Source organism: Podarcis bocagei, assembly GCF_964188305.1.
Source record: "Podarcis bocagei genome assembly, chromosome: 14".
Classification (NCBI taxonomy): Eukaryota; Metazoa; Chordata; class Lepidosauria; order Squamata; family Lacertidae; genus Podarcis; species Podarcis bocagei.
This window is the reverse complement of record NC_138139.1, coordinates 17106106-17132380: the sequence shown is the minus strand read 5'-3', so window position 1 is coordinate 17132380 and position 26275 is coordinate 17106106. Positions and strand designations below refer to the sequence as shown.

General features: G+C 45.7%; 2 protein-coding genes across 3 annotated transcripts in view; one reads left to right on the top strand and one right to left on the bottom strand.

The window, feature by feature from the left end:
• The first annotated feature begins 2153 nt into the window (after nucleotides 1-2153).
• Nucleotides 2154-18544, top strand: LOC308573807 (lamin-B3-like). 2 transcript variants are annotated; one of them, XM_081171170.1, is made up of 10 exons: nucleotides 2154-2787; nucleotides 4386-4542; nucleotides 6504-6629; nucleotides 7741-7911; nucleotides 9459-9563; nucleotides 9709-9950; nucleotides 11759-11984; nucleotides 13250-13357; nucleotides 15695-15811; nucleotides 17070-18544. In XM_081171170.1, exons 1-10 carry the CDS (start codon nucleotides 2450-2452, stop codon nucleotides 17100-17102), a joined length of 1623 nt encoding a protein of 540 aa, XP_081027296.1. In that variant the 5' UTR covers nucleotides 2154-2449; the 3' UTR covers nucleotides 17103-18544. The 2 variants fall into 2 exon arrangements, with proteins under 2 accessions (XP_081027296.1, XP_081027295.1); XM_081171169.1 differs by lacking the exon at nucleotides 17070-18544 and adding an exon at nucleotides 16534-16781.
• Nucleotides 18545-20424: 1880 nt separating this feature from the next.
• Nucleotides 20425-26275, bottom strand: part of SH3GL3 (SH3 domain containing GRB2 like 3, endophilin A3) — a 44699-nt gene continuing 38848 nt past the window's right edge. The window contains exons 7-9 of the mRNA XM_081171237.1: nucleotides 24399-24502; nucleotides 23111-23238; nucleotides 20425-21190 (exon numbers count right to left, since the gene is read on the bottom strand). Coding sequence (XP_081027363.1) covers nucleotides 20985-21190; nucleotides 23111-23238; nucleotides 24399-24502 — 438 coding nt within the window. The 3' untranslated portion in view covers nucleotides 20425-20984. The remainder of the gene's footprint in view (nucleotides 21191-23110; nucleotides 23239-24398; nucleotides 24503-26275) is intronic.

Sequence of the window (26275 nt, the reverse complement as noted above, 5' to 3'; positions counted from 1 at the left end):
CGACTGGACCTAATGGTCAGGGGTCCCTTTACCTTTAAGGGATTTGAACCCAGGTCTCACAGGTCCTAGCCCAACACTCTAACCACAGCATCACACAGAGAACACAGCAGTTCCTCCCCTCCAAAAGGGCCAGGCAAGGGGGCAGTTTGGACCAATTACAATGTATGTGGAAGGGTCATAGCTCAGTGGTGGAACATCTGCTTTGCCCGCAGAAGGTCCAGGTTCAACTCCCCGTGTTTCCACGTACATAGGAAGCTGCCTTGTACTGAGTTAAGCCCATCTAGCTCAGTAATGTCTACACGGACTGGCAGCAATTTTCCAGGATTTCAGACAGGGATATCTGAAGATGCTGCAGACTGAAGCTGGGACCTTTTCAAGGCATAGCCCTTGTTCCACCACTGAACTATGGCCCTTCCCCTGGCAGAGCCTTCCACCTGAAATCCTGGACAACCACTGTGTTATGTACTGAGTTGAATAGGATCCAAAATGCAGAAGTCTGATTGGTCCCAGAACAATAGGATCCAGAATGCAGCAGTCTGATTGGTCCGCAGGAGCCACCCAATCCAGCTCCAGGTGGAAGTGAATCCGCAACCTGATTGGCCTATAGGATAATCCCGGAATTAGCGAATCACATGTAAATTATGTATATAAAGCAGACATTTGGGGGGACTGGCATTCCTCACTACTATCAGCTGAATAAAGAGCATGAAATCCACACTCGACTCTGAGTATATTTCACGCTGCCAGTCAGTGCAGATAATACTGAACCAGTGGCTATGTGGCCCCACTTCCTGCAAGGCAGCTTACTATTTCCCCTGTGTTCAGACGTTGCTTTCCCTTTCTCTGGCTGAAGGGTCCTTGTCCTCAGAAGATCATTGCATGCCATACCGGAGTTAAGGTGTCTTCTGTTTGTCCCCGTGTCTCACCACCAAAGAAACACAAATGAACAGCAGAGAACCTGCACGAGCAACGCTGACACCAAACCCTACATACATTAAGCAAAATAGAAACTTCGCCACCCGACCCCCTCATCTCCCCCCCCCCCAAGTCTCAACAAATGAAACTGATTTGTAAAAATGCTACACGGAAAAAATACGAGAGACATTACACATACTTCTGTAAAACAAGAAAATCTTTAATAATAATAAAAAAGAAGATCATTGCATGCCCCCCTCACCCCCCCCGTCTCTTCTATTTTTACAGATATGCATGAATCAGCAAGCGACGTTTTCTGATAACGGCAGCTGCGGATCAAAACTGTCCTTAAAGGAGCTGCTCCAGTTGAACCCGGAGGGATAAAAGACGGGCGTCGGCCCAATCCTCATCTCCTAAAATATAGGCGATTGCCATCCTAACCCTGTTGACCGGAGAATAAGCCCCCGCTGCATCCAAGAAGGCTCACCTCTGAACACACCCCACCCTCCCGCTACCCAGCAAAGTTATGAATGAGCAGACGGAGGAAGGCCACGCCCCTTTCCCCGGGGCTCGGCTTCCTTTTGCTGCGCGCTGATTGGACAGAACGGGAAGCAGTGAGAGTTCTTGGAACGCCGAGGAAGAGCGAGGCGGGGGAGCGGTTTGGGATGGACGCGGGGCACAGAAGTTGAATGGATAAGTCCTGCAGGGGTTGCCCGGATGCCCTTAGATAGAGGATCCACTCACTGCCCCCCTTCTCTCTTTCAGGCTCTGGGCAGCCCCGCCCTCGCCTTTCTGTTCCCTCCAAAGCGCAGAAACCACCAGACAATTCTCCTTGCGGTCGCTACCAGCCTTCATAATCAATATAAAGCATTGTTTTCGCAAGCGCCTTAGGTGTTGATCCTGCACCTTTATTTTGTTAGAGGGGTTTATTTTGCATAGCTGTCAACCTTCCCCCTTTTTTGCGGGAAATTCCCTTATTTCAGCGCCGTTTCCCGCTGCTATCCCGGATTGTTAGATATCCCTCCCGTAGACTGTCTGCGGGATATCTAACAGTTCACAGCTAAGCTATCCCTTATTTTCGAGGCTGCTGATCCGTTATTTTCAAATCTGAAAGTTGATAGCCATGGTTTTTTCTTCTGGTGGCAGACGACAGAACCACGAGACCGGTGTAAAACATTCAAACAAAGGTTTTATTACAGCTATACAAAAACAACACAAAGCTTTGGGTGTCCCCTCTCTCTGCAGGCAAATTCAAACTGGAACATCTCCTTTTGTTGTCATCACCAGCTGTACCTAATTACCCTAGAAAAGGACACCCAGAACTCACAGAAACACTTCTTAAAGTTAAAATCAGCTTTTCTGTTTCTTTGCAGAATGAGTCCCAACATATTTACCCCCACGCCCTTCCTGCAAAGCGCGGCAGCGTATATATAGCCCTGGCCCAATTCTTTTTCCTCTGCCTAACGCCAGGAGGGGGGTGGTGGTTCGGCCGCCGCTTGCAAGAGTGCGCGGCGAGGTGGTCCCTGCAGCTCGGATGGCTTCGCCGGACAGCGGCCTGGGCGACGACAACTTCTCTTTCCCGCTCCTGCCCGCTCCGCCGAGCATCCTGCAGCAGGAGCTGCGCCAGCTGAATGACCGCCTAGCCGCCTACCTACCGCGCGTCCGCGGCCTGGAAGCCACCAGGACGGCGCTGCAGCTCCGCCTGTCCGCATCCGAGGAGGGCAGGCGCCGCGAGGTGGGCGTCTTACGGAGGGCCTACGAGAAGGAGCTGGCCGCGGTGCGCGAGGAGCTCCACGGGCAAGTCCGGCAGCGCGCCGGTCTGCAGGTGGAGCTGGAGACCCTCCTCGAAAAGCACAGGCAGCTGCTCGCCAGGTGAGTGTCCCTGGAGGGCGCGCCTTCCTTCTTCCTGGATCTCGCTCTCTTTTCTTCTTAAAGCAATGGCTCTTCTTAGTCCATAGATTTCAAGTTTTCTGAAGTTAAAGGGGCTCATGGGTGGAGTCGGTGAGGGGGCAGTCGCCCCCTCCTAAATCAAATAATTAAATAAAAATACTTAATTAAAAGTAGAAATTGTAATAATAATGTAATAATAATAGTAGTAATAATTTATTATTCGTACCCCGCCCATCTGGCTGGGTTTCCCACACTGGGGAGCTAATAATAATAATAATAATAATAATAATAATAATAATAATACCTTTATTGTCAGCGTACAACCTATGTACAATGAAATTAACTGAGCCTCCCTCCCCACAAACACTCAATCTCATTGCACTCTGTGTGCTTGTCGCACAACACACCAACACCGAAAGTCAGTTGCACTATACAGTCATACCTCGGGTTGAAGTAGCTTTGGGATGAATATTTCCGGGTTGCGCTCCGCGGTGACCCGGAAGTAACAGAGCGCATTATTTCCGGGTTTCGCCACTTGCGCATGCGCAGATGTTCAAAATGATGTCACGTGCATGCACAGAAGCGCCGAATCATGACCCACAGACGCGCGGACATGGGTTGCGTTTGCTTCTGGATGCAAACGGGGCTCCGGAATAGATCCCATTTGCATCCAGAGGTACCCCTGTATTATTTTCCATTTAGCAGCCTAACAACCCACAGATAGAATATTAAAAACATCAAACATTAAAAGCATCCCTAAATAGGGCTGCCTTCAGATGTCTTCTGAAAGCCAGATAGTTGTTTATTTCCTTGACATCTGATGGGAGGGCGTTCCACAGGGTGGGTGCTGCTACCAAGAAGGCCCTCTGCCTGGTTCCCTGTTACCGCACTTCTTGCAATGAGGAAACTGCCAGAAGGCCCTTGGCGCAGGACCTCAGTGTCCGGGCTGAACGATGGGGGTGGAGACGCTCCTTCAGGTATACAGGACCGAGGCCGTTTAGGGCTTTAAACGTCAGCACCAACACTTTGAATTGTGCTCGGAAACGTACTGGGAGCCAATGCAGATCTCTCAGGACCGGTGTTACGTGGTCTCGGAGGCCCCTCCCAAAATCCAAAAGGTTTTGACAGATTGTTCTGAGCACTTAGGATTCAAAGGAAAGTAATTTAAAAGAACTGTTGTTGAGACATCTCATTCTGAATCTGCAAGACAGAGCCAGACAGAGGATAATGTCAAGTGGTGGCTACCTGCCCGCCTCCTAAAATAAATCCTCGCTATGCCCATGGATTTGTGTTTTTATTGTGTGGTCTCATTTTCTTGCTCTGAACTACTATAGGATGAAAGCTGGGGCATATAGACCCATAGAATGGTAGAGTTGGAAAGGGGTCCAAGGGTTATCTAGTCCAACCCCCTGCAGTGCAGGAATCTCGACTAGATTAGGTGGCTATCCATCTTTCCCTCCCTCCTATCTCCCTCCTAGCGATAGAGCTTGTGATGTCCAAATTTGAATCAGAAATGCTAAAAGCCATACCTGTTGAGATGCAAAGCCTCCTGTTTACACTTGCAACCTGCTTGTTCTCAGGAATTCTAAAAATGAGAATGATTTAAGCCTGGCAGTCGCTCGTGTGAAGGACCTCGGTGCTCAGCTCCACTGCAAAGAGGCCGAATTGACGACATCCTTGACTAGACAGCAAGGCCTGCAGAACCATCTTCAAGAGTCAGCGCGTGAAATCAGCTCTGTAAGGGTTTGTTCTGCAAGATCTAAACTGTCCTGCTGAAACGAAGAAGGTTGTTAATAGATATTCAGGTCACAAGTAAAATGTTCTGTTATTTTTGGGTGTACCATATTTTTCACTCTATAAGACACACTTTTTCCCTCCTAAAAAGTAAGGGGAAATGTGTGTGCATCTTATGGAGCAAATGCAGGCTGCGCAGCTATCCCAGAAGCCAGAACAGCAAGAGGGATCGCTGCTTTCGCTGTGCAGCGATCCCTCTTGCTGTTCTGGCTTCTGGGATTCAGAATATTTTTTTCTTGTTTTCCTCCTCCAAAAACTAGGTGCGTCTTGTGGTCTGGTCACTGCAGTCGCACTCACCTGATGTCCCCTCCACAACGGATAGGAGCTTTGTTTTTACCTCCTCCCATATTGTGGTCCCAATGAAATTTGCCCCCTGGAAGCTGTCCCCCCCCCCAAGTGAAGTTGCTACTGAGTCCGATAGCAGTTTCCAAACTTGGATGGGAAGGGGCTCTCGCCGTGGTTTCACGCAAAGTTACAGCCCTGTAGTGGCACATCTAAAAATGTACACTCTGGCTGGGTACAGAACATGCATTTAAAGCACAGTTCCTCCCTGCTCCCAAAGAACCTTGGGAACTATAGTTTAAGGGTGCTGGGAATGGTAGCTCGGTGAGGGGTAAACCAGGATTTTTTGAGTGGTGGGGCAAGTGTATGGTCTGAATGCATCCTAAGACTCGGTTCATGCAGGACAATCGACAGCTTTGGGCTGCTTTCTTAGCCCATGTGAATTGAGAGCATAGCCTGGAATACATATTGATCCTCTACAGCTGTTGTAGCAAAAGGCAGGGTTTCAATAAAGCCTCTCATTCGGTTCTTAAGTTGTCAGAATATCTTGAACTGGCCAAATTTACAGGTTTAATAAGAAATTATTCTCGTGAGAAAATAAGGAGAGAGTGGTAAGCCTTTATAAATTAGATGAAGAGAACTGATTCCCAGATCCATACTTGGTTTATCTTAGAATAAAAATCTCACAGGTAATTAGAATATTTCTCCACAAATTTAATCATTACAGACAACCAGTGATATGAGGAATAAAGATCCACGTATAGTTGGAAGTCACTTTTTTCTTTTTCTTTCTTTCTTTCTTCTTCTTTTTTTGGGGGTATTATTTTTCATTCTTTTTCTTTTTTAAAGGAGAATATAATGTTTTATATTTTCAATTGTAGTTTGTGTTATTATGTTTATATCCTTGTAAATTTATTTTTGTATTTTCTTCTGTTTTTGTATTATTTTCTTGGTTTTATTCAATGCATGTTTGTATGACGTATAAGGGTTTTTTATTTTTTTAAAAAAAGCCTCGCATCCGCTGGGACATAGTCTGAAAGCTATGGCCTAACCAGTGCTCTTTTTTTCCAGCCGGAACTTGCCAAAAATCAGTTCCGGCACCTCCCAGGTGGGCACCATTGCCATTATAAGAGAACAAGGGAGGTGTTCATGGCGAGTTCCGGCACCTCTTTTTCTAGAAAAATAGTACTGGGCCTTACACAAAGTCTGCACTATCAGAAATCCAAAAAAGGCAGATGTACGCAGATGCACAACTGATCCATTAACCTGTGTTGCTCTCTGTGTCCACACCAGTCTATCTTGTGTTCCATTGTTTGACTTTTTAACTAGTGGTATGTTTGCTTGGTGAACAATAGTATGTTATATGCCTAAGAACAATAACATTGCACGATATAAAACCTGCAGTTAATAAGAGTAACGTAACCCCACTTGCAGGCTTGTAATCTAAATGAACATGAGGAAAAGGGAAAGGAGTATGAGAAGATCAGTTTCGAGTTCTGTTAAAACATGTTGGCTTCCCAAGGTTCTGCTACTTTTGGGCTTATTAAACACTGTAGCTGAACAGGAGTCTTGGAAGTATTTAAGGGTAGCACAAAGCATTTGCTAATTTTCTCCTTTCCTAGCTCAAGGTAATGGTGAATGATTCCAAAAGCCATCTTCAAAATGAGATGTTGAAGAGAACAGATATAGAAAACCAAATGGAAACCATGAAGAAAGAAGTAATATTTCTAAAGAACATGCATGAAGACGTACGTACTTCTGCAGTCTTAGACTTCCTTAATTTCAGCTGCTATTTAATTTAAAACACTAAAATTAAGGTCAATAACTTGGTGAAATAGTTTAATTTTTGCTACTCTATTAGGGGAGGGCCAAAAATGATGATAACGCTGGGTTACTGTGTTTTCTTGTTCCTATTTTGCCCCTCTCCTAGCATGAGTGGGATAAACAAACCAAAGAGCATAGGCTTCCTGTTGTATCTGAACCAGGGTTCATGGTTTGTTGCTCTCTAATAAGCAAAGATTGGTAACTCTGGAGAAATAAGCCACAGACCCGGGTTTAGCTGGCAGCAGTTTAGCAGGACCAGAGGAGAAACAAAGTGGGCACAATCTTGTCTCTGGGAGCCCATGGTTCTGCTAAGCCATGGTTTGCATTACATGCAAACGGTAGTGTGTTGTATTCCATTCAGTTGTGCCCCATGGGAGACAGCTGCATTTGCAGAAGTAGAGAAAAATTCAAGGAGCAAACAATGGGTGCTCCAATGTTGATTGCACCTAAAGTTACCATGCACCTCTTTTAATTGCTCTTAATGTGCCATGGAGGGACGCGAGTGGCGCTGTGGGTTAAACCACAGAGCCTAAGACTTGCCGATCAGAAAGTTGGTGGTTCGAATCCCCGCGACGGGGTGAGCTCCCGTTGCTCTGTCCCTGCTCCTGCCAACCTAGCAGTTCAAAAGCACATCAAAGTGCAAGTAGATAAATAGGTACCTCTCCGGCGGGAAGGTAAACGGCATTTCCGTGCGCTGCTCTGGTTCGCCAGAAGCGGCTTAGTCATGCTGGCCACATGACCCAGAAGCTGTACGCCGGCTCCCTCGGCCAATAAAGCGAGATGAGCGCCGCAACCCCAGAGTCAGTCACGACTGGACCTAATGGTCAGGGTTCCCTTTACCTTTACTAATGCACCATGGATGATCAATTTCAGGCCAAAGTTTAACTGTAAAGAAATGTTGCATGTTCTTTATTCCAGGGCAGTACAGTACTGATACTCTAATTTGCTTGTCTGCTCAGCTAAAAACATACCGTTGTTTTTAATACGGAGCCTCTTAAATCCTTCCTCCCTGATGTATTTCCCTTCTCTTCCTAGGAGCTAAAGAACAAGAAACAGATCTACGAGAGCAGGATTCAAGAAATAGAGTCTCACCATCACCAGGAATTGGAGAGTAAGCTGTTGAATGCTCTCAAAGAGCTCAGACAGCAACACGAACAACAGATTTGCGCGTATAAAGATCAGGTGCAGCAACACTTCAGTGCCAAAGTGAGTGGTTTGTCTGTCTATACTACTGATTGGAATGGGATGTTTTGCTGTCTCATCATTCTTAGTAGAGACCTGATCTCTTCTTGCTTCCTATGGGCAGGTCCCGAATAGGAGTGGCACAATTAGAGGCTGGGTTTTCACTTGCTACCTTATGCTGACAGGATGTCTTCCAAATAGTGGAAGGGGAAAGCAAAGGAAAATCACTGGTCTTCTAAGAGCTGATGGGACAAAGGCATGTTGGCTCCTCTCAGTGGATTCAGTGGGACTTAATTCTGACTGGATGTGCATAGCTTGCTTTGTTAATGACCGTATTTTTTGCTCTATAAGACTCACTTTTTCCCTCCTAAAAAGTAAGGGGAAATGTGTGTGCGTCTTATGGAGCGAATGCAGGCTGCACAGCTATCACAGAAGCCAGAACAGCAAGAGGGATCGCTGCTTTCACTGCACAGCGATCCCTCTTGCTGTTCTGGCTTCTGGGATTCAGAATATTTTTTTTCTTGTTTTCCTCCTCCAAAAATTAAGTGCATCTTGTGTTCTGGTGCGTCTTATAGAGCGAAAAATACGGTATATGCTAAGATACCTTCCCCCAACCTGTTTCTAAGGGGATGCTGTATTTTGGTGAAACCCTGTTTGCCTCAGTTTCCCCAGCTCAGCATGTTACCTTCCCATTGTGTCCTCCTCTTGACCCCCTTGGATAATTCTCCTGCACACACCAGTCGCAGCCAGAAGCATTTATTTTTTAATACTAATTTACGTATTGCCTAACCTTCACCTTAAGGTGAACACCTGGAACAATATTGTAGAACATGCTGCCTAAAATGTGTTGGAGAAGGAGGTTGTTTTTGTTTTTATTACGTATTTTGTGTTTTTATGTTCTGTTTTTATGTTGTAACTGCCCTGAGACCTGCAGGAATAGGGCAGTATGCATATTTAATAAATAATAAAAGTCATCTGAATTGGAAGGAATAAGGCCTAGAATTGTCTAATAACAATAATAATAACGAATATAATACAATATGATATAATAAATATAGTAAAGGGACCTCTAATCATTAGGTCCAGTCATGGCTGACTCTGGGGTTGCGGTGCTCATCTCGCTTTATTGGCTGAGGGAGCCGGCATACAGCTTTCGGGTCATGTGGCCAGCATGACTAAGCTGCTTCTGCAAACCAGAGCAGCGCACGGAAATGCCGTTTACCTTCCCGCCGCAGCGGTGCCTATTTATCTACTTGCACTTTGACGTGCTTTCGAACTGCTAGGTTGGCAGGAGCAGGGACCGAGCAACAGGAGCTCACCCCGTCGCAGGGATTCGAACCGCTGACCTTCTGATCGGCAAGTCCTAGGCTCTGTGGTTTAACTCGCAGCACCACCTGCATCCCAATAAATATAGTAGGTCCCATTATTCCTCCCGAAGGAGCATAGGGTGGCAAACCTGTGTTAAATTGAACTGTTATTCATGTGTGCGCGCACAGAAACACGTTCAAATTAAAATATGCAGTCCTGGTTAGCTTTTTCTTTTCTTTTTTAACCCAATACTATCTTCACAGATGGAAAACATTCAGCGTTCTGCGGCAAGGAGTAGTGATATCACCAAAGCTGCTGAGGAGGAGCTCAGAGAAGCAAAACTGAGAGTTGATTCTCTGATGTCACAGGTAAAACAGGGGCTGGAAACCAGGTAAAATGACGCCTACCTGGAGAGGGAAGAGGCCCTTAAAAGGTCTTTGGGAAATAGAGGTCTCTGCTAGTATGGCTCTGTTCCGCTGTGCCTAACAGTAAAACCTTTCTGTGAAATCTAAGGTTGCTATGTTGGTAGCCAGGAATGGGGATTTGGAGGCCAGAATAAACACGTTGGAGAACACCATTCTTGACAAAGAAGGCTCATCGAGGAGATGCCTAGCTGAGAAGGACAGGGAGATGGACAGAATGCATCAGCGTATGCAAATGCAGCTGGGGGAGCATGTGAAACTGTTGGATATGAAGATGGGTCTGGATCTGGAGATTGGTGCATACCGGGCAATGCTAGAAGGAGAGGAACAACGGTGAGCTTGGTGACAGAATTCTGTTCTTGAAAGGAGGCTTTCTTTTCTTTTTTTAATAGAACAGGAGCTGAACTTCTTACCAGTATTGGCTCTCATGGGCAAAGGGCTCTTTAACTCCCTCCTGCCCAGTGTGAACAGCAAGAGGAGCTTTTCTGCACCTTTTACTGTACATTTCAGCCACACTTTAATGCCCTCTAATGTGCCAGCTCCCAAAAACACAAGCAAGCTGGAATGAGCAGCTGATGTCCATAGTAAGTGATGGGGCTATTCAAAAGGGAGCTGGTTTTCGCATTGGGGAGGAGGGGGTTAAAAGAACCCTTTGCCCATGTCAACTCACATGGTTGAAAGCAACTGTGGTGCAGTCTCGGAGTCGAGTGTGGATTTCATGCTCTTTTCACTATCCCTCTTGTTGTTCTGGCTTCTGGGATAGCCATGCCAAGCCTCTTCAGGGCAGGGGGAGTGTTCCTCCCATTGCCCTGAAGAGGCTTCACGCAGCTATCGCTGAAGCCAGGAGAGCAAGAGGGATTGGTGCGCACCGATCCCTCTTACTCTCCTGGCTTCAGCGATAGCTGCGCAGCCTGCATTCGTTCCATAAGACGCACACACATTTCCCCTTACTTTTTTGGAGGGGAAAAGTGCATCTTATAGAGCGAAAAATATGGTATATATTATCTCCAGTATCGGAGGCCCTGTCCCTCTGAATACCAGTTGCTGGGGAACAACAGCGCGAAAAGGCTCTTGCCATCAGTTCCCACTTGCGAGCTTCCCACAGGCACCTTGATCGCCACTGTGGGGAGTTTGGTTCAGGGGCAAAGTTAGACCAGAAAGACCTTTCTTGATTATCATGCTTTGTCGGGGGCTTTAAAACAAGGCGTTCCCTTGAGCGAAGATGCAAATAATGGATTTGATCGTTAACCACCTTGCAGAGCTTTGCCTCTGCTTCCTAGCAAAGTAAATGATTTTCTGGCTGGGCTGCCTTGCAGGAACGTTGGGCTGTGAAAATGCCACTCAGAGCTCCCTGGCAGAAGGGTAAGATACAAAAGCAACACAACAAGTCATCTGTATTGGTGTCCTCCTCCCTTGCCCTTCCAATCCTGCAGCAGCCTGTTATGTGAGACTGGAGAAAATGCACCATGTGATGATCTCACAGCACAGGGGAATGTGGCTAACCTTACCGGGGGGGGGGGTCCACTTTGCGGGGAGGGCAGCCTTGTGCCAAAGGGTATGTGTAAGCTTCATCCTTAGCGACCTCCCCCTTATCTCTTGGATGACACAGATTTGACTTCATGACGCATGGTGGTGGTGGTGTTGTTTAGTCGTGTCCGACTCTTTGTGACCCCATGGACCAGAGCACACCAGGCACTTCTGTCTTCCACTGCCTCCCGCAGTTTGGTCAAACTCATGCTGGTAGCTTCGAGAACACTGTCCAGCCATCTCGTCCTCTGTCGTCCACTTCTCCTTTCCCAACATCAGGGTCTTTTCCAGGGAGTCTTCTCTTCTCATGAGGTGGCCAAAGTATTGGAGCCTCAGCTTCAGGATCTGTCCTTCCAGTGAGCACCCAGGTCTGATTTGCTTCAGAATGGATAGGTTTGATCTTCTTGCAGTCCATGGGACTCTCAAGAGTCTCCTCCAGCACCATAATTCAAAAGCATCAATTCTTCGACGATCAGCCTTCTTTATGGTCCAGCTCTCACATCCATACATCACTAGACACCACGGAAATGGCCCAATGTCAAGAGCAAAGAGATGGAGATAGGGTGTTCTGCCACCAGCAGCTGCCTAATTTGAAAGGTGACTTTGTTTTTTAGGTTAAAAAACAGGCCCGGCTCAGAAAGTGTTGGAACACTGGCAACCACTAGTCTGGGCAGCCCCGTCCTCCCGCAAAGGAGAAGGAGGAAGCGGGCACTTTCAGAACGCCAAGTCCACAGCGTTTGCTTCAAAACGGTCCAGCATACATCATCTTCAGGAAGTATTTCCATAGAACATATTGACAAAGAAGGACAATTTGTCAAAATCAGAAACAATTCTGATCAGGTATTTTTTACATGACTTAACTCCTTGGGGCGAATACATGGCTAGTGTTGCTGGCAAATTTGTGTTCCCCAAAAACTGGGTGCCATTTCTCTACAAAGCAGCTCTGGGTTGACCCTCCCCACCACCAATCTGCCTCTTCATTTCCCACCTGTAACTTCCTTGCCACTTTTATTTTCTCTCCCCCGCCCCACCCTTCACCTAGTTTTAGACTAGTACAGTGGTACCTCGGGTTACAGACGCTTCAGGTTACAGATGCTTCAGGTTACAGACTCCGCTAACCCAGAAATAGTACCTCAGGTTAATAACTTTGCTTCAGGATGAGAACAGAAATCGCGCGGTGGCAGCAGGAGGAGGTCCCATTAGCTAAATTGGTACCTCAGGTTAAGAACAGTTTCAGGTTAAGAACGGACCTCCGGAACGAATTAAGTACTTAACCCGAGGTACCACTGTGCTTGATGTGAACATGGATCTGGAATCCCCCTGGGGATGGGTGGAATAGATGTTGCCCAGGAAATAATAATAATAATAATAATAATAATAATAATAATAATAATTAATAATAATAATAAAAAATTATTTATACCCTGCCCTCCCCAGCCAAGACTGGGCTCAGGGCGGCTAACAACCAGCAATAAAAACAAGTTGATTAAAATACAATTTAAAAGATTAAGATGCAACATTAAAACATTAGGATACAGTCTCTTCATAGGAGGAGAAAGGAAAAAGAAAGGGGGGGGGGAAGGAAATAAAACTGATCCTAAGCCAAAGGCCAGGTGCAACAACTCTGTCTTACAGGCCCTGCGGGAAGAAATCAGATCCTTCAGGGCCCTGGTCTCAGGAGACAGAGCATTCCACCAAGCCGGAGCCAGTGTTGAGAAGGCCCTGGCTCTGGTTGAGGCTAATCTAACTTCCTTAGGGCCCGGGACCTCTAGGGTGGACCTTAAGGTCCTCCGTGGGGCATACCAGGAGAGGCGGTCCTGTAGGTACGAGGGTCCTAGGCCTATGATTAAACATACTTGATGGTCCCCTCCTACAAACAGCCTCTTCCTAACATTTCTTTGCAGTTTCCAAGGTTCCTGAGAGAAAAGGGAGGTGACGATAGATAAGCTTCCTCAGGACCCTTTAATCCGCTTTAATTGCACGCCTCAATATCCCAGAATACGCTTGAACTCCTCCCAGAAAATAATGAGACTGGAGGCTCTTAAAAGGCAAAAAGTTGCTCAAAACCAGCAGTCTAAAACTGTTAAGCACTGCTTTCCTTGTAGGAGCAGTCACTAAGTGGGTGGACCACAAGAAGGCAGCATGGAAACCAGTCTGAAATAATGTACGAGTTTCCTGCTCGATGTACCCTTGGGGCTGGTCAAGTACTTACAGTGAGTGAAAATCTTCTCTTCCTTCCCTCTAAACTTTAAAATGTCAGTGTTTTACTTTGCTTACCCTTGTAAGAATATCAAACACACCATCTAATAAAGGCCCTGAAACTGGCTAAGTAACCTAGAGGGATAAAATACCGCCTTGTATACTCTACAGTGGGACGCGGGTGGCGCTGTGGATTAAACCACAGAGCATAGGACTTGCTGATCAGAAGGTCGGCGGTTCGAATCCCCGCGACGGGGTGAGCTCCCATTGCTCGGTCCCTGCTCCTGCCAACCTAGCAGTTTGAAAGCACACCACTGCAAGTAGATAAATAGGAACCGCTCTGGCGGGAAGGTAAACGGCGTTTCTGTGCGCTGCTCTGGTTCACCAAAAGTGGCTTAGTCATGCTGGCCACATGACTAGAGGGTATTTTATCCCTCTAGGTTACTTAGCCAGTTTCAGGTGTCTGCGGACAAACGCCGGCTCCCTCAGCCCATAGAGCGAGATGAGCGCCGCAACCCCAGAGTCGGTCATGACTGGACCTAATGGTCAGGGGTACCTTTACCTTTACCTTTATACTCTACAGTATTTTGGACTTGCTTAAAACAATATTGTACTGTGCCATTTATGTACATGGCATTATGTACATGGCATTTTCCTGAAGAAGAGGTCTGGCAGATCTTTGGCCTATGGGGCTTATAAAGAGGGAGGGATTTGAAAGAAGCAAGGGAGGTGGTCTCATGGAGAAGTTCTGGGACTGGAGGCAGTTGAAAGATGGCCAACAAGGGACAACAGGTGAAGCTTTTCTAAGTAATATGGTGGGAAGCAGGCTTGGAAAAACTGTTTTAAATTCCTTCTGCCAGCCTTAAGTTTTGGGAGGCAATATTGGATGATACACTTCCCAGAACCAAATTCCTAGCGGGAAAAATCCAAGTGGACTTTTAACTCTATAGGTATTAAAAATTTGTGTTGATAGTTTGGTTATACCGTATTTTTTGCTGTATAAGACTCACTTTTTCCCTCCTAAAAAGTAAGGGGAAATGTGTGTGTGTCTTATGGAGCGAATGCAGGCTGCGCAGCTATCCCAGAAGCCAGAACAGCAAGAGGGATTGCTGCTTTCACTGCGCAGCGATCCCTCTTGCTGTTCTGGCTTCTGAGATTCAGAATATTTTTTTTCTTGTTTTCCTTCTCCAAAAACTAGGTGCATCTTGTGGTCTGGTGCGTCTTATAGAGCAAAAAATACGGTATATTCATTCAATGCCTGCTGATCCATTAGAGATGGATATTGAAAACCTTAAAACCCAGTTGTTTTAATTTCTATGGTCCTTATCCAGTTCTGGTGCAAGCAAATAGTGGCTCCAGTTGAAGATACCTATCCATATCTTCATCATAATTCCAACAGCGAGTTCATTGGGGCCAGATGTATATAAATTTCAAGTACTATCCTTTCCCTTTGGGGGAACAATGATGGTGTTTAAACTTGCTACCACAAAGGTAAAATTGAATTCCTGTTGTAACAGTCTTCCCCATTCCACTTGATCAATATAGCTAGAGGTTTTAGTACAAAAAAGTAAAATATACATTTTCTTAAATAACTACAAATTAAGACTACATCTATAGTATACTAGCGTGGATCTGTGGTTTGGTTCCATAGCAATGCACAGTTAAGTTCGAACATAGTTGCTAAAATAACTATAAATACAAAATAAGTATCACACACAGGAACTAAAAAGCATATAGAACTTTTCTTGCAGAAATACAAATTATTCAATGTGCTAATATGAATGGAAGTTAAAAACATTGTAGCTGTTGTATAATGGATTATGATTAACATTGAAATGTAATTGGATTAAATAAGATTTTGGAAGCAAAATTAATTTATCTTACCTTGAAATCTAGCATGCGGGAGGCCACCTAAAAAGTATAATTGGCTTATCAATTGGTTTATTTTTGAATTGTAATTGTAATTTGGTAACGTTAGAATGTGACTTATATTGGATATATGTAATTAAAAACTAATAAAAAATATTTACCAAAAAAGTAAAAAAAAGTTTGGACATAGTTGCTGATCCAGTCATGTTGCTGTAATCAATATTGTCAGAATGCCATTATATCTGCCTGGCATTTGATGCCACAGACTTCTCCCCACAATTGCCTTTTGTTAAAGGCTGACGCTTCCAGTGATATCACTTGCACAGTCAAATTTGTATAGAACTTACAAGAATCTCATCCTACAGTTGATGTTGCAATGAATCTGACTAGTGGGTGGGGAAGCATTGGACAATTTCCTGTGCAAAGGTTCTCTTTAAGAATTCAAATATGAAGATCTTCTTCTTCTTCTTTTTTCTTTGAAGATCTGGGGTGTGACAGAAAGTTCAAGCCCAGCTCCTGGTATGCTTATCTGGAAATCCCCCAAGTCAGTGAGAGGTGGAGACAGCTTTAGGATTGTACTTTTTGACTCTGCTGGAAACGTAAGTACCATACTAACATGTCCTTGCTACAATTTGATATTGTTCTTGAGTTTTATATCAGCCTTGTAAATAAGCCCACAAGTTAATAGCCTGGGTCCCCCCCCCCCCAAATCTACTGTTGTCTGGCAGAGGAGATACACAACTTGGTTCCTCCAGCAGCACTGTCCTGCATTTCTGTCCTGGGTGCAGAGGAGGAATGGAACACTAGCCTAGAATCCCATGTACTCATCTGCCTGCAATTCCTTGTTGCCTATGGATATTTAACTGCTTAAATATATCTCTGGTTTTGCACATATTTGCCATGCTTGATGGAGAAGGGCTTCTACCTTCTGCATCAAGCAAACACCTTTTCACTCTCTTTTTTACAATCTGTGTGTTTATTTGTACATAGCCCTTCGACAAATAGTCCCAGAGCAGATTGCAAGAAGTGTACACTTGACAAAATTAAAATTTACATTGAAAATTTATACAGTAGAAGCACAAAACAGCAGTGTGCAGCGTATAGTATTTCTTGTTCTTCAGACAAGTGGCAGAAACAGAATATTAATGTGTTTCTCTGACATTTTATGGTTATTTTCCATAGCTTGGTAAGTTTTCCGTTTCCTTTTTTATAATTCTTTAATGTGGTCTTCATACAGATGCTTGCTGGTGTTTTATTCTTGTGTCCAGAGGATGATAGTTATTGTGTGCCTAATGAATTCTGTAAACAAATTACCTTGCAGCAAATGGCAGAAGGAAAACTCACTTACGTAGACAGAGGAGAAGGTGATGGAGAAATGGAGGTGGCTGCTGGGGAAGAAGGAATGGAGTGTCATACTCAGGCAGGTTTCCTACATGAACTCCAAAATTGAGAAATGCCAAATACTTGTATTCATATCCAGCTGAGTTGAACTGTTGCTGCTGCTTTTTAAAATAGTTAATTGATCAAAGCACAGTAATGGTTAACTGCACAGTGCACTTTTTCTCCTGACATGCCACATAAGAAGGAAAAAAATAGATGCTGTTTTTTGGGGTGGCAATCTTGTAAACTTTTACAGATAACTGAAGAACCAGGGTTGTTGCTTTGGCTCCAGCCTCGCTGTAACATTGACCTAGCTTAGCGAGAGAAGCACTTGGCATTCTCAGAAGAGTTTTCTGGGCCTGAATGCGCAGCAGAACTGCTGTTTTTAGGTCTAATCTCATGGCACATCTTATCAAGCAAGTTGGACCTAGCTTCATGTTCATCTCTTTCCCTCCTCCTTGCCCGCCCTCTCTCCAGAGAAATGAAAGTCGGACCTGCCTCATAATATAGCCAAGAGAAGATGGTGAGCATCTGTGGAAGCTTCCTCCAACCAAAATGTTGCTCTACATATATGAAAGTGACAACCTGCAGAAAGAGACTCTGTTCAGCGTAGAGCCTTACTTGAACTGAAGACTCCCTAAATGGGACAGGGCAATGGTGGAGGAACCCAGATTGGAGGAACCACCAAACCCAAAGTCCTTGTCCTGGCAGGGTGGAAGTTTTTGGAAGGGGCATCCCCCTCCCTTTAGTTTTGTTCCAGTTGAGGCCAGTGAGAAGAGAAGGCTTCTAAGTATAGCAGTGCCAGGGCTGGTGTACTACTTCTCCCCCAATTCCAGAGCTATAGGGAGGGGGACGGAATTCACTGACGTACCTCCATGTTTCCTTCTCCACTGTCTGAGCTCTGAAAGAGGGTCAGCTGCAAAGAGGTACCTTCTGTGAGTAGCCCTCCTGCTCCTTCCCAGGGACCCAAGGATTATTTATCTATACCATCTTGCTCATCACAATGAATGAAAAAACAGTTTCAGTTTATTTCTTTACAAATTATTAACAGCCAAATTATTAACTGCATTGTAATCAGAGTGATTTCTTCCCAACTCTGTAGTGTCAACTCCCTGGGGACGAAGAGTTTGCAGACTTGTTGAAGTCAGCTGTAAGATGAAGAGCAGTCTCAAATATGTTTAGATTTGCTTTGTTTGGGATGGGAGTCTCCATGCACACATACTGGAATCAAATATTAACATATGTAATACCTTAAATTGTGGACAATAAACTTGATTTAGGCTGTGTAAGGACATCTTATGTAAATGAACAGGGGTCCTACCTACACCCACACGCACCAGCATATCTACCCTGCGTACCACCATCCCCCTCCACCAACCGCTTCCCTCAATTAACTAAATCCACTGTCTTCCCTTTAGAGTTACGGTATTTCTCAATGGCTCATCTGGGCCACCTGCCTCAGTCTCTCATCTCTCTTCCCTCCAGCACTGCAGCAACAGTTCTCAGAACATAACATCATCATCATCATCATCATTTGGCTGTTACCACACTCTGTTTGCTTGGCTGCAAACTGCTGTATGACGACAGCCTTACCTTTTTATTATATGCAAGATATAAACACAGAAAATAACTCTTCTTCTGACCTGCTTTTTGCTTCTTTTATTATAAATATAGCAAATGGGGGGAAAAGATTAGTAGAGCATGAACAACTGGTGCAAGGCTGCGTGTGTTCAGAAAAGGTCACAGCTGGGGCACCACTGAGGTCAACTGGGATTCCCTTTCAGCAATAATGCCAAATCAAGGGGAGTAGCTATAGCCCAGCAGATTGTTAGACTCCATCCCTAACCATGGGGTGGGGGTTGGAATGAAGAGAAGGGGAAGCAAAAGCTCAAGTAACATAGTGGAAACCAGTACAGTATTCTAAGAGGTAAATCTGTATATACACCTAACCGCCCCTGCAAAGTGACTGAGCAGAATAATAATAATAATAATAATAATAATAATAATAATAATAATAATTTATTTACACCCCGCCCATCTGGCTGGGTTTCCCCAGCCACTCTGGGCAGCTCCCAACAAAGTATCAAAAATACAATAAAACATCAAACATTAAAAACTTCCCTAAATAGGGCTGCCTTCAGATGTCTTCTAAAAGTCAGATAGTTGTTTACTTCCTCGACATCTGATGGGAGGGCATTCCACAGGGCAGGTGCCACCACCGAGAAGGCCCTCTGCCTGGTTCCTTGTAGCTTCACTTCTCGCAGGGAGGGAACCGTCAGAAGGCCCTCGCAGCTGGACCTCAGTGTCCAGGCTGAACAATGGGGGTGGAGACGCTCCTTAAGGTATACTGGGCTGAGGCCATCTAGGGTTTTAAAGGTCAGCGCCAACACTTTGAATTGTGCTCAGAAATGTACTGGGAGCCAACGTAGATCTTTCAGTACCAGTGTTATATGGTCTCGGCGGCCACTCCCAGTCACCAGTCTAGCTGCTGCATTCTGGATTAACTGCAGTTTCCGAGTCACCTTCAAAGGTAGCCCCACGTAGAGCACATTGCAGTAGTCCAAGCGGGAGATAAGCAGAGCATGCACCACTCTGGCAAGACAGTCTGCAGGCAGGTAGGGTCTCAGCCTGCATACCAGGTGGAGCTGGTAGACGGCTGCCTTGGACACAGAATTAACCTGTGCCTCCATGGAAGCTGTGAGTCTAAAATGTCTCCCAGGCTGAACACCTGGTCCTTCAGGGGCACAGTTACCCCATTCAGGATCAGGGAGTCCTCCACACCAGCCCGCCCCGTGTCCCCCAAGAACAGTACTTCTGTCTTGTTAGGATTCAACCTCAGTCCATTAACAGATATTCAATATTGGGCTATACTACAAAAAGACTGAGGATTGTAGGTATAAAAGCTATGAATTGCAACACAAACTGAAGTAGGAAATAGCATCCAACTCAACTAGTAGATTCCAGTTATGAATATAATATACAATGAAACAGGAGCTGAGTTTACGTAACCACAAAAGTCACCCATTCTCACTGTTTCTGCAATGTATTTAATTTCAGTGTAAGTTCCCCTAAGAAGTTTCCTTATTAACTACAGTGAAGTAGTGGATATTATTCTTCCAGCACTTTTTCATAAATAAAGTGAGTTGAAGTAAAAACCCACATAAAACACCACATTTTTCGCTCTATAGGACCCAATTTTCCCCCTCCAAAAATTAAGGGGAAATGTTTGTGCGTCCTATGGAGCGAATGCAGGCTCCTTGGCTTCAGCGATAGCAATGCGAAGCCTCCGAAGCGCAGAGGGAGAGCTCCCTCCACGCTCTGGAGATTTTGTGTTGCTTTCGCTGAAGCCTGGAGAGTGAGAGGGGTCGGTACGCAATGACCCTTCTCGCTCTCCAGGCTTCAGGGATAGCTGCCTGAAGCCTTTGGAGTGCAGCGCGAGTTCCCGCTGTGCTCCGCAGGCTTCAGGTTCCTTTCGCTGAAGCCAGGAGACCAAGACTCTCCCGGCTTCAGCCGAGATGGAGAGCTGCGCAGCACCCCTTCAGCCAAGCGGGAGGAGAAATGGAAGGGGCTCCATTTCTCCTGCCGCTTCACTGAAGGGGCGCTGAGCAGAGAGGGGAATATTTTTTTTCTCTTGTTCTCCCCCTCTAAAACAAGGTGCGTCCTATGGTCGGGTGCGTCCTATAGAGCGAAAAATACGGTATGTTTTAACTTTTTTCCTAACAGCATCAGTACCCTCCTAGGAAACTGAAGTACAGTTAGATGTGGATTATAGACCTCAGAAATTATTGGCAACTAGTACCAGAACGCCACAAGTTCCAAGACACAGTAAATGCGCATTTCCCACAACAGTGTTTATTACATTTGCTCAATGGAGAATCAATTTAGCTGTGACATTGACTTGGCTTTTTTGTTTGGGTACAGCGCACAACAGGTATTAGCTTTTCACAGTTAAGTTGAATGTAATGAAGGTAGCTCACGGAGAACTAGCTCTTACTCACAGCAGCTTCAAAAATTGTGCCCACAAGTAAATTCACTGCAGGTAGAGGGAAGTTTCCGACATCATGCGAGGAGGTAAATGCACTTGGGAAGCAACAGTTGATCTATCAGTAAACGTACAGATCTTCAAGGCACAAAGCAAGGAATTAGGTCAGGGAAATCTCTGTGTGTTTATTTAACAAAAGGGGAGGTTTTTTTTATACGAGATATATATATATGTACAAACTACATGAATACAAAATAAATACTTTTTTTTTTAAAGACACATACAAAAAAGTCAGTAAGTTGGTCAAAAGAACAAGGCTTTCGTAGAATGCCACACAAATGAAAAGCCACTTTGGGGGAAAGACTTCTTTTCACTCACGAAAATGCATTTGTGACCTGAGGAGGGCAGGCTCACTGAGGCAACGGCACCACAACTTCCACGTAATTGATGGGGAAGAAGCCTGATTCGCCATTCAACATGCCTTCGAACCAGTTCTCATCGATCTGATTGGTCAGCGTGATGACGTCGCCTTCCTTAAATCCAAGCTCGCCTTCGTTTTCTGCCTCAAAGTCATATAAAGCTTGGCAGCAAGGCTGGTCCATATGTGATGAAGAACCTGCCCAGAGTCACACGAGAGAGCAATTTTTAACCTGACATTCTGTAGGTTTTGCCCAAGATTATTCATGACCAGTTAAAACAAAACTAACCCATTGTTGTAGTATTATTATGCCGACTCAGCAGAAGGCTACTTCCTATGTTCATAGCAAGTCAATATAGGAAGCTGATTTATACCAAATCAGACCCATCAGTTCAATTAACTCAGTACTGTCTACTCCGACTGGCAGCTAGATTTCGGGCAGGAGTCTCTCCCAATACCTTAAGGATCACCTCTCCCCATATGAACTGACCCAGACCCTCTGCATGTCATCTGAGGCCCTTCTCTATGTCCTCCATCCCAGAGCGGTTCGGAGGGTGGCCACAAGAGAGCCAGTGTGGTGTAGTGGTTAAGAGCGGTAGTCTCGTAATCTGGGGAACCGGGTTCGCGTCTCCGCTCCTCCACATGCAGCTGCTGGGTGACCTTGGGCCAGTCACACTTCTCTGAAGTCTCTCAGCCCCACTCACCTCACAGAGTGCTTGTTGTGGGGGAGGAAGGGAAAGGAGAATGTTAGTCACTTTGAGACTCCTTCGGGTAGTGATAAAGCGGGATATCAAATCCAAAAAAGAAAAAAGAGAATGTGTATTTTCTGGGACATGCTCTCCCCAGAGAGGCTTGCCTACCACCATCATTACACCTTGTCAGGTGCTGTTGCGGTTGCTCGAGAGTAACCAGGCAGGACTCCGACCTGTCATTTAAAGGTTTTTTAATGGTACAGAGGTACCACTGTAATGTGTTTTTAATGTTGTACACCACCCTGGGATCTGATGATGATGATGATGATGATGATGATGATGATGATGATAACACAATTGTAGAGGACTGACAGTGACTGCTAGCCATGAAAGCTACAATCTGCCTCCACAGTTAGAGGCACCAATGCCTCTGAATAGCAGTAGCTGGAAAACACAGGAGGGGAGAGAGCTCTTTCGCTTGAATCCTGCCAGAGACGTGTTGTTGGCCACTGTATGAACAGGCTGCTGGACTCCATGGGCCACTGGCCTCATCCTCTTCTGCTCTTACGTATCTGGAGATGACAGGGATTGAACCAAGGACCTTTGCTATTTGAGACAGGTGCCTTAACACTGAGTTACAGCTCTTCCCCCATTGGTGCACAATGGTTGGACGAATGGAGCCCACGGTGGGTGGGGAGAGAGAACTGATCTTTAATGCAAGGAGGAAACTTAGAGCACATCCACACCATACATGTGAAACATATCCAACGCATATTTAAAGAAGCTGACTCACCCAAAGAATCCGGGGAACTGTAGTTTGTGAAGGGTGCTGGGAAATGAGGCCCCTTGATGGAGAAACTACAGTTCCCAGGGTTCTCGGGGGGGGGGAGTCATGTGTGTTGGATTTGCTTTAAATGTACAGTGGTACCTCGAGTTAAGTACTTAATTCGTTCCAGAGGTCCGTTCTTAACCTGAAACTGTTCTTAACCTGAAGCACCACTTTAGCTAATGGGGCCTCCTGCTGCTGCCGCGCCGCCGGAGCACGATTTCTGTTCTCATCCTGAAGCAAAGTTCTTAACACGAGGTACTATTTCTGGGTTGGCAGAGTCTGTAACCTGAAGCGTATGTAACCTGAGGTACCACTGTATTGTGTGGGTCTGCCTCTACAACCAGAGCATGTTGGTTTCTAAGTGATAATGTGGGGCATATTTTCAGGAAGGGGACAAGGAGCAAATTTAGTAGATAAATGTTACTGCAGGCAGACTGTCTATGTAGGTCATTAGAAACGGGAATGAAGGCAATTTATACCTTAGCCCAGAATGAAGTCAAGGGAAGGATATATTCATTTAGCGAGTTTTCATCTGCTACACATGAAGAGCTCCAAACTTAGCTTTGAGGGTTGCCAGTTTCACAAATGCATGCTCACCTGTGGATTTTATCGATGGACTGAATGAAATCCCATTGTGCTGCTGACCGTTGCTTATTTCAAGAGGTGTCCTTATCACCGGCTTTGGCTTGAATTCACGTCTTGGACGACTTGACGCTATGTTTATCCTGCAAACAGAGAAGTCAAGGGTCAAAACTCTATGACCCTGGAAGATGCAGAGAGCCACAGCTGGCAGTGTTTAAAGTAGGGGTGGGGAATCTTTGGCTCGCCAGATGTTGATGAATATACTTCCCATCAGCCCCAATAAGCAGGTCTAGTAGTCAAGACTAGGGATGGGGGGTGGATTCAATTTAGTTCACATCCAAAGCCAAATTTATCAGATTTGCACTTTCTGAAACAATATGGGAACTGAAGCACCGCCACCCTTTGAAAATCTCAATTACCTGAATTTTAAGATGCAGTTCACTTACCAAAACGCTCACAAGAATGCATACACAGTGGTGCCTTGGTTGTCGAACTTAATCCATTCTGGGAGTCTGTTCATCTCCTAAAATGGTTCAAAAACCAAGGCGAGGCTTCCGATTGGCTGCAGGAGCTTCCTGTACTCAATCGGAAGCAGCGGAAGTCGTGTCAGACATTTGGCTTCCAAAAAACATTCGCAAACCAGAACACTCACTTTGGGTTTGCGGCGTTCAGGAGCCAGAACGTCTGAGTACCAAGGTGTTTGACAACCAAAGTACGACTGTATTAGGGAAAGTGTGCATAAAAATGAATATATTAGTAAATCTAACATACGAAAATGCAGTTAGGAGAAATGGCTCAGGAAAATGTGTACATTAGTCAATGCGGCATACATAAATGTGTTGATTAAGAGGAAGTGGCAAGAAAATGCTGAATAATTTTCATGGGGATTAAATATCTCAAATTAAGAACTTCCTGACAGTAAGAGCTGTTCGACAGTGGAATTTGCTGCCAAGGAGTGTGGTGGAGTCTCCTACTTTGGAGGTCTTTAAGCAGAGGCTTGACAACCATATGTCAGGAGTGCTCTGATGGTGTTTCCTGCTTGGCAGGGGGTTGGACTCGATGGCCCTTGTGGTCTCTTCCAACTCTATGATTCTATGATTCTATGATTCTATGAAATTGCTGCAGAAATGTGAAGAACTGGATTGAAGATGGGAAAAAGGAGGAATCAAGAGAACTGAAATGGACTGTCCCTTCCATCCCTGTCAAGACTGATGGGAGTTGTAGTCCAACAACCTACAGAGGACAAAAGGCTCCCCACTCCTGGTTTTAAGATGAACCAGAGGTAACCTGGAGTAATTCTTACCTGTTTTGTAGCTTGCTCTGCAGATCCTCTAGAATCTCTGTAGACTGCTTATGATACTCTACTGCAGCTTCTACAAAGACTAGCAACTGGCTCACTTGCTCTATCTGAAAAGGAGGCAATGGAAAGAGAATTTATATAACAGGCTTTGCACGATGTTCCCAAATCTGAATACACAAAAAGGGGCTTGCATTGCATGACCAGGAAAAAGGGGCACCCAGCAGCCGTTATTGTTGTAGAAGACCCTAGAGCAGTCTTTGCCAACCCGGTGGCCTCCAGATCTTTGGGACAACTCCCATCAGCCTTAGCCAGCACAGTTGTTGTACAAAAAAATCTGGAGGGCACTAAACTGGCCTAAAGAAAGGGAGGACGCAAGGAGTAAGAACTGCTGAAAGTAGGCAAGAGAGTGAGATTGATGGTACAAAAAAGGTTGCCACAATATGTGTCCACACTGGTTCTTTTCTTGGGAAGTATTAATATTAATATTATTTGTTGTTGTCATTTAGTCGTGACCCCATGGACCAGAGCACGCCAGGCACTCCTGTCTTCCACTGCCTCCCACAGTTTGGTCAAACTCATGCTGGTAGCTTCGAGAACACCGTCCGACCATCTCGTCCTCTGTCGTCCCCTTCTCCTTGTGCCCTCCATCTTTCCCAACATCAGGGTCTTTTCCAGGGAGTCTTCTCTTCTCATGAGGTGGCCAAAGTAGTGGAGCCTCAGCTTCACGATCTGTCCTTCCAGTGAGCACTCAGGGCTGATTTCCTTAAGGATGGATAGGTTTGATCTTCTTGCAGTCCATGGGACTCTCAAGAGTCTTCTCGAGCACCATCATTCAAAAGCATCAATTCTTCGGCGATCAGCCTTCTTTATGGTCCAGCTCTCACTTCCATACATCACTAATTAATATTATTTACTGCTGTCAGGGGTTCAGGAGCAGAGGCGAGGGCAAGGGAGGAAACAGAGAGCGAGGGGGAGGAGTCCGAAGGAAAGATGAGCGATGACGACGACCTGAGATCTCCGAGTCTTTCCAGTGAATCAGAAGATTCACAGAAAGGAGCGCCAGTGGCCAGAGCGAGGGGGGAGATCAAGGGGACACCCCAGGAAAAAGGGACAAAAGGGGGTTCAGAGAGCAGCAGTTGGAAATCGGGGCCAACGTCCCCAACAGAGCGCCGTGGGGAGGAAGGGCGCCAGGTATCGGGATCCGGCGGCTCGCCGCAGGGGGGAGGGCATGAGTCAGGAGTGGCCACACCCCCATCGGGGAGCGAAGGAACGGTCAAGCGGAAAGTGGGAGGTTGGGCGCGCGCGCCAAGTTCAAATGCACAGGAAGGCGGCAGAGTAAGCAGCCCGGAAAGGGAGCCAGGTCCTAAAGCCCGCCGCAAGGAGACAGAAGGGTCCGGGGGGTCAGCGTCAGAAGAGTCCAGGAAGGAAGAGACCACGGGGGGCAGAGGGACCCAGAGAAGGAGGGGAAGGCGGAAAAGGTGGAGTAAGGCGAGGTTATTAAGTTGGTGTACAGGAGGCGGGGACTCAGACGGAGCTTCGCCGGTCTAGCTGATAAGACGTAGGGCTGCCTGCGGCAGTTTGAAATTGGAAACTGTAACTCAATAAAGACTTTTATAAAGTGAACGCTGGCTAGCGTGATCCTCTGTGAGCTAGGATCTGGAAGCAGCCCTGACAACTGCATATTAATATTGTTTACTGCATTTATGAACCTCTTCCCACGAGACATCCTGAAGTGATTTGCAATGAAGCAACATACACAAAGCAGTCATATGTAAAAAGTTAAAACAGTTGCAGAATTAAAAACCATTATACACAAATAAAAACAGTTGAAAACATCGCATACATGGAACCAATTCCGTCAAGGCAAGCCAGCAGCAGCA

What these genes read in the sequence shown, in the direction of transcription:
- LOC308573807 (XM_081171169.1), top strand. Translation starts at nt 2,450, where the DNA reads ATGGCTTCGCCGGACAGCGGCCTGGGCGACGACAACTTCTCTTTCCCG. An exon ending in TTGATTCTCTGATGTCACAG is followed by an intron (nt 9,564 to 9,708) that starts GTAAAACAGGGG and finishes GTGAAATCTAAG; the next exon opens with GTTGCTATGTTGGTAGCCAG. An exon ending in CTAGAAGGAGAGGAACAACG is followed by an intron (nt 9,951 to 11,758) that starts GTGAGCTTGGTG and finishes TTTGTTTTTTAG; the next exon opens with GTTAAAAAACAGGCCCGGCT.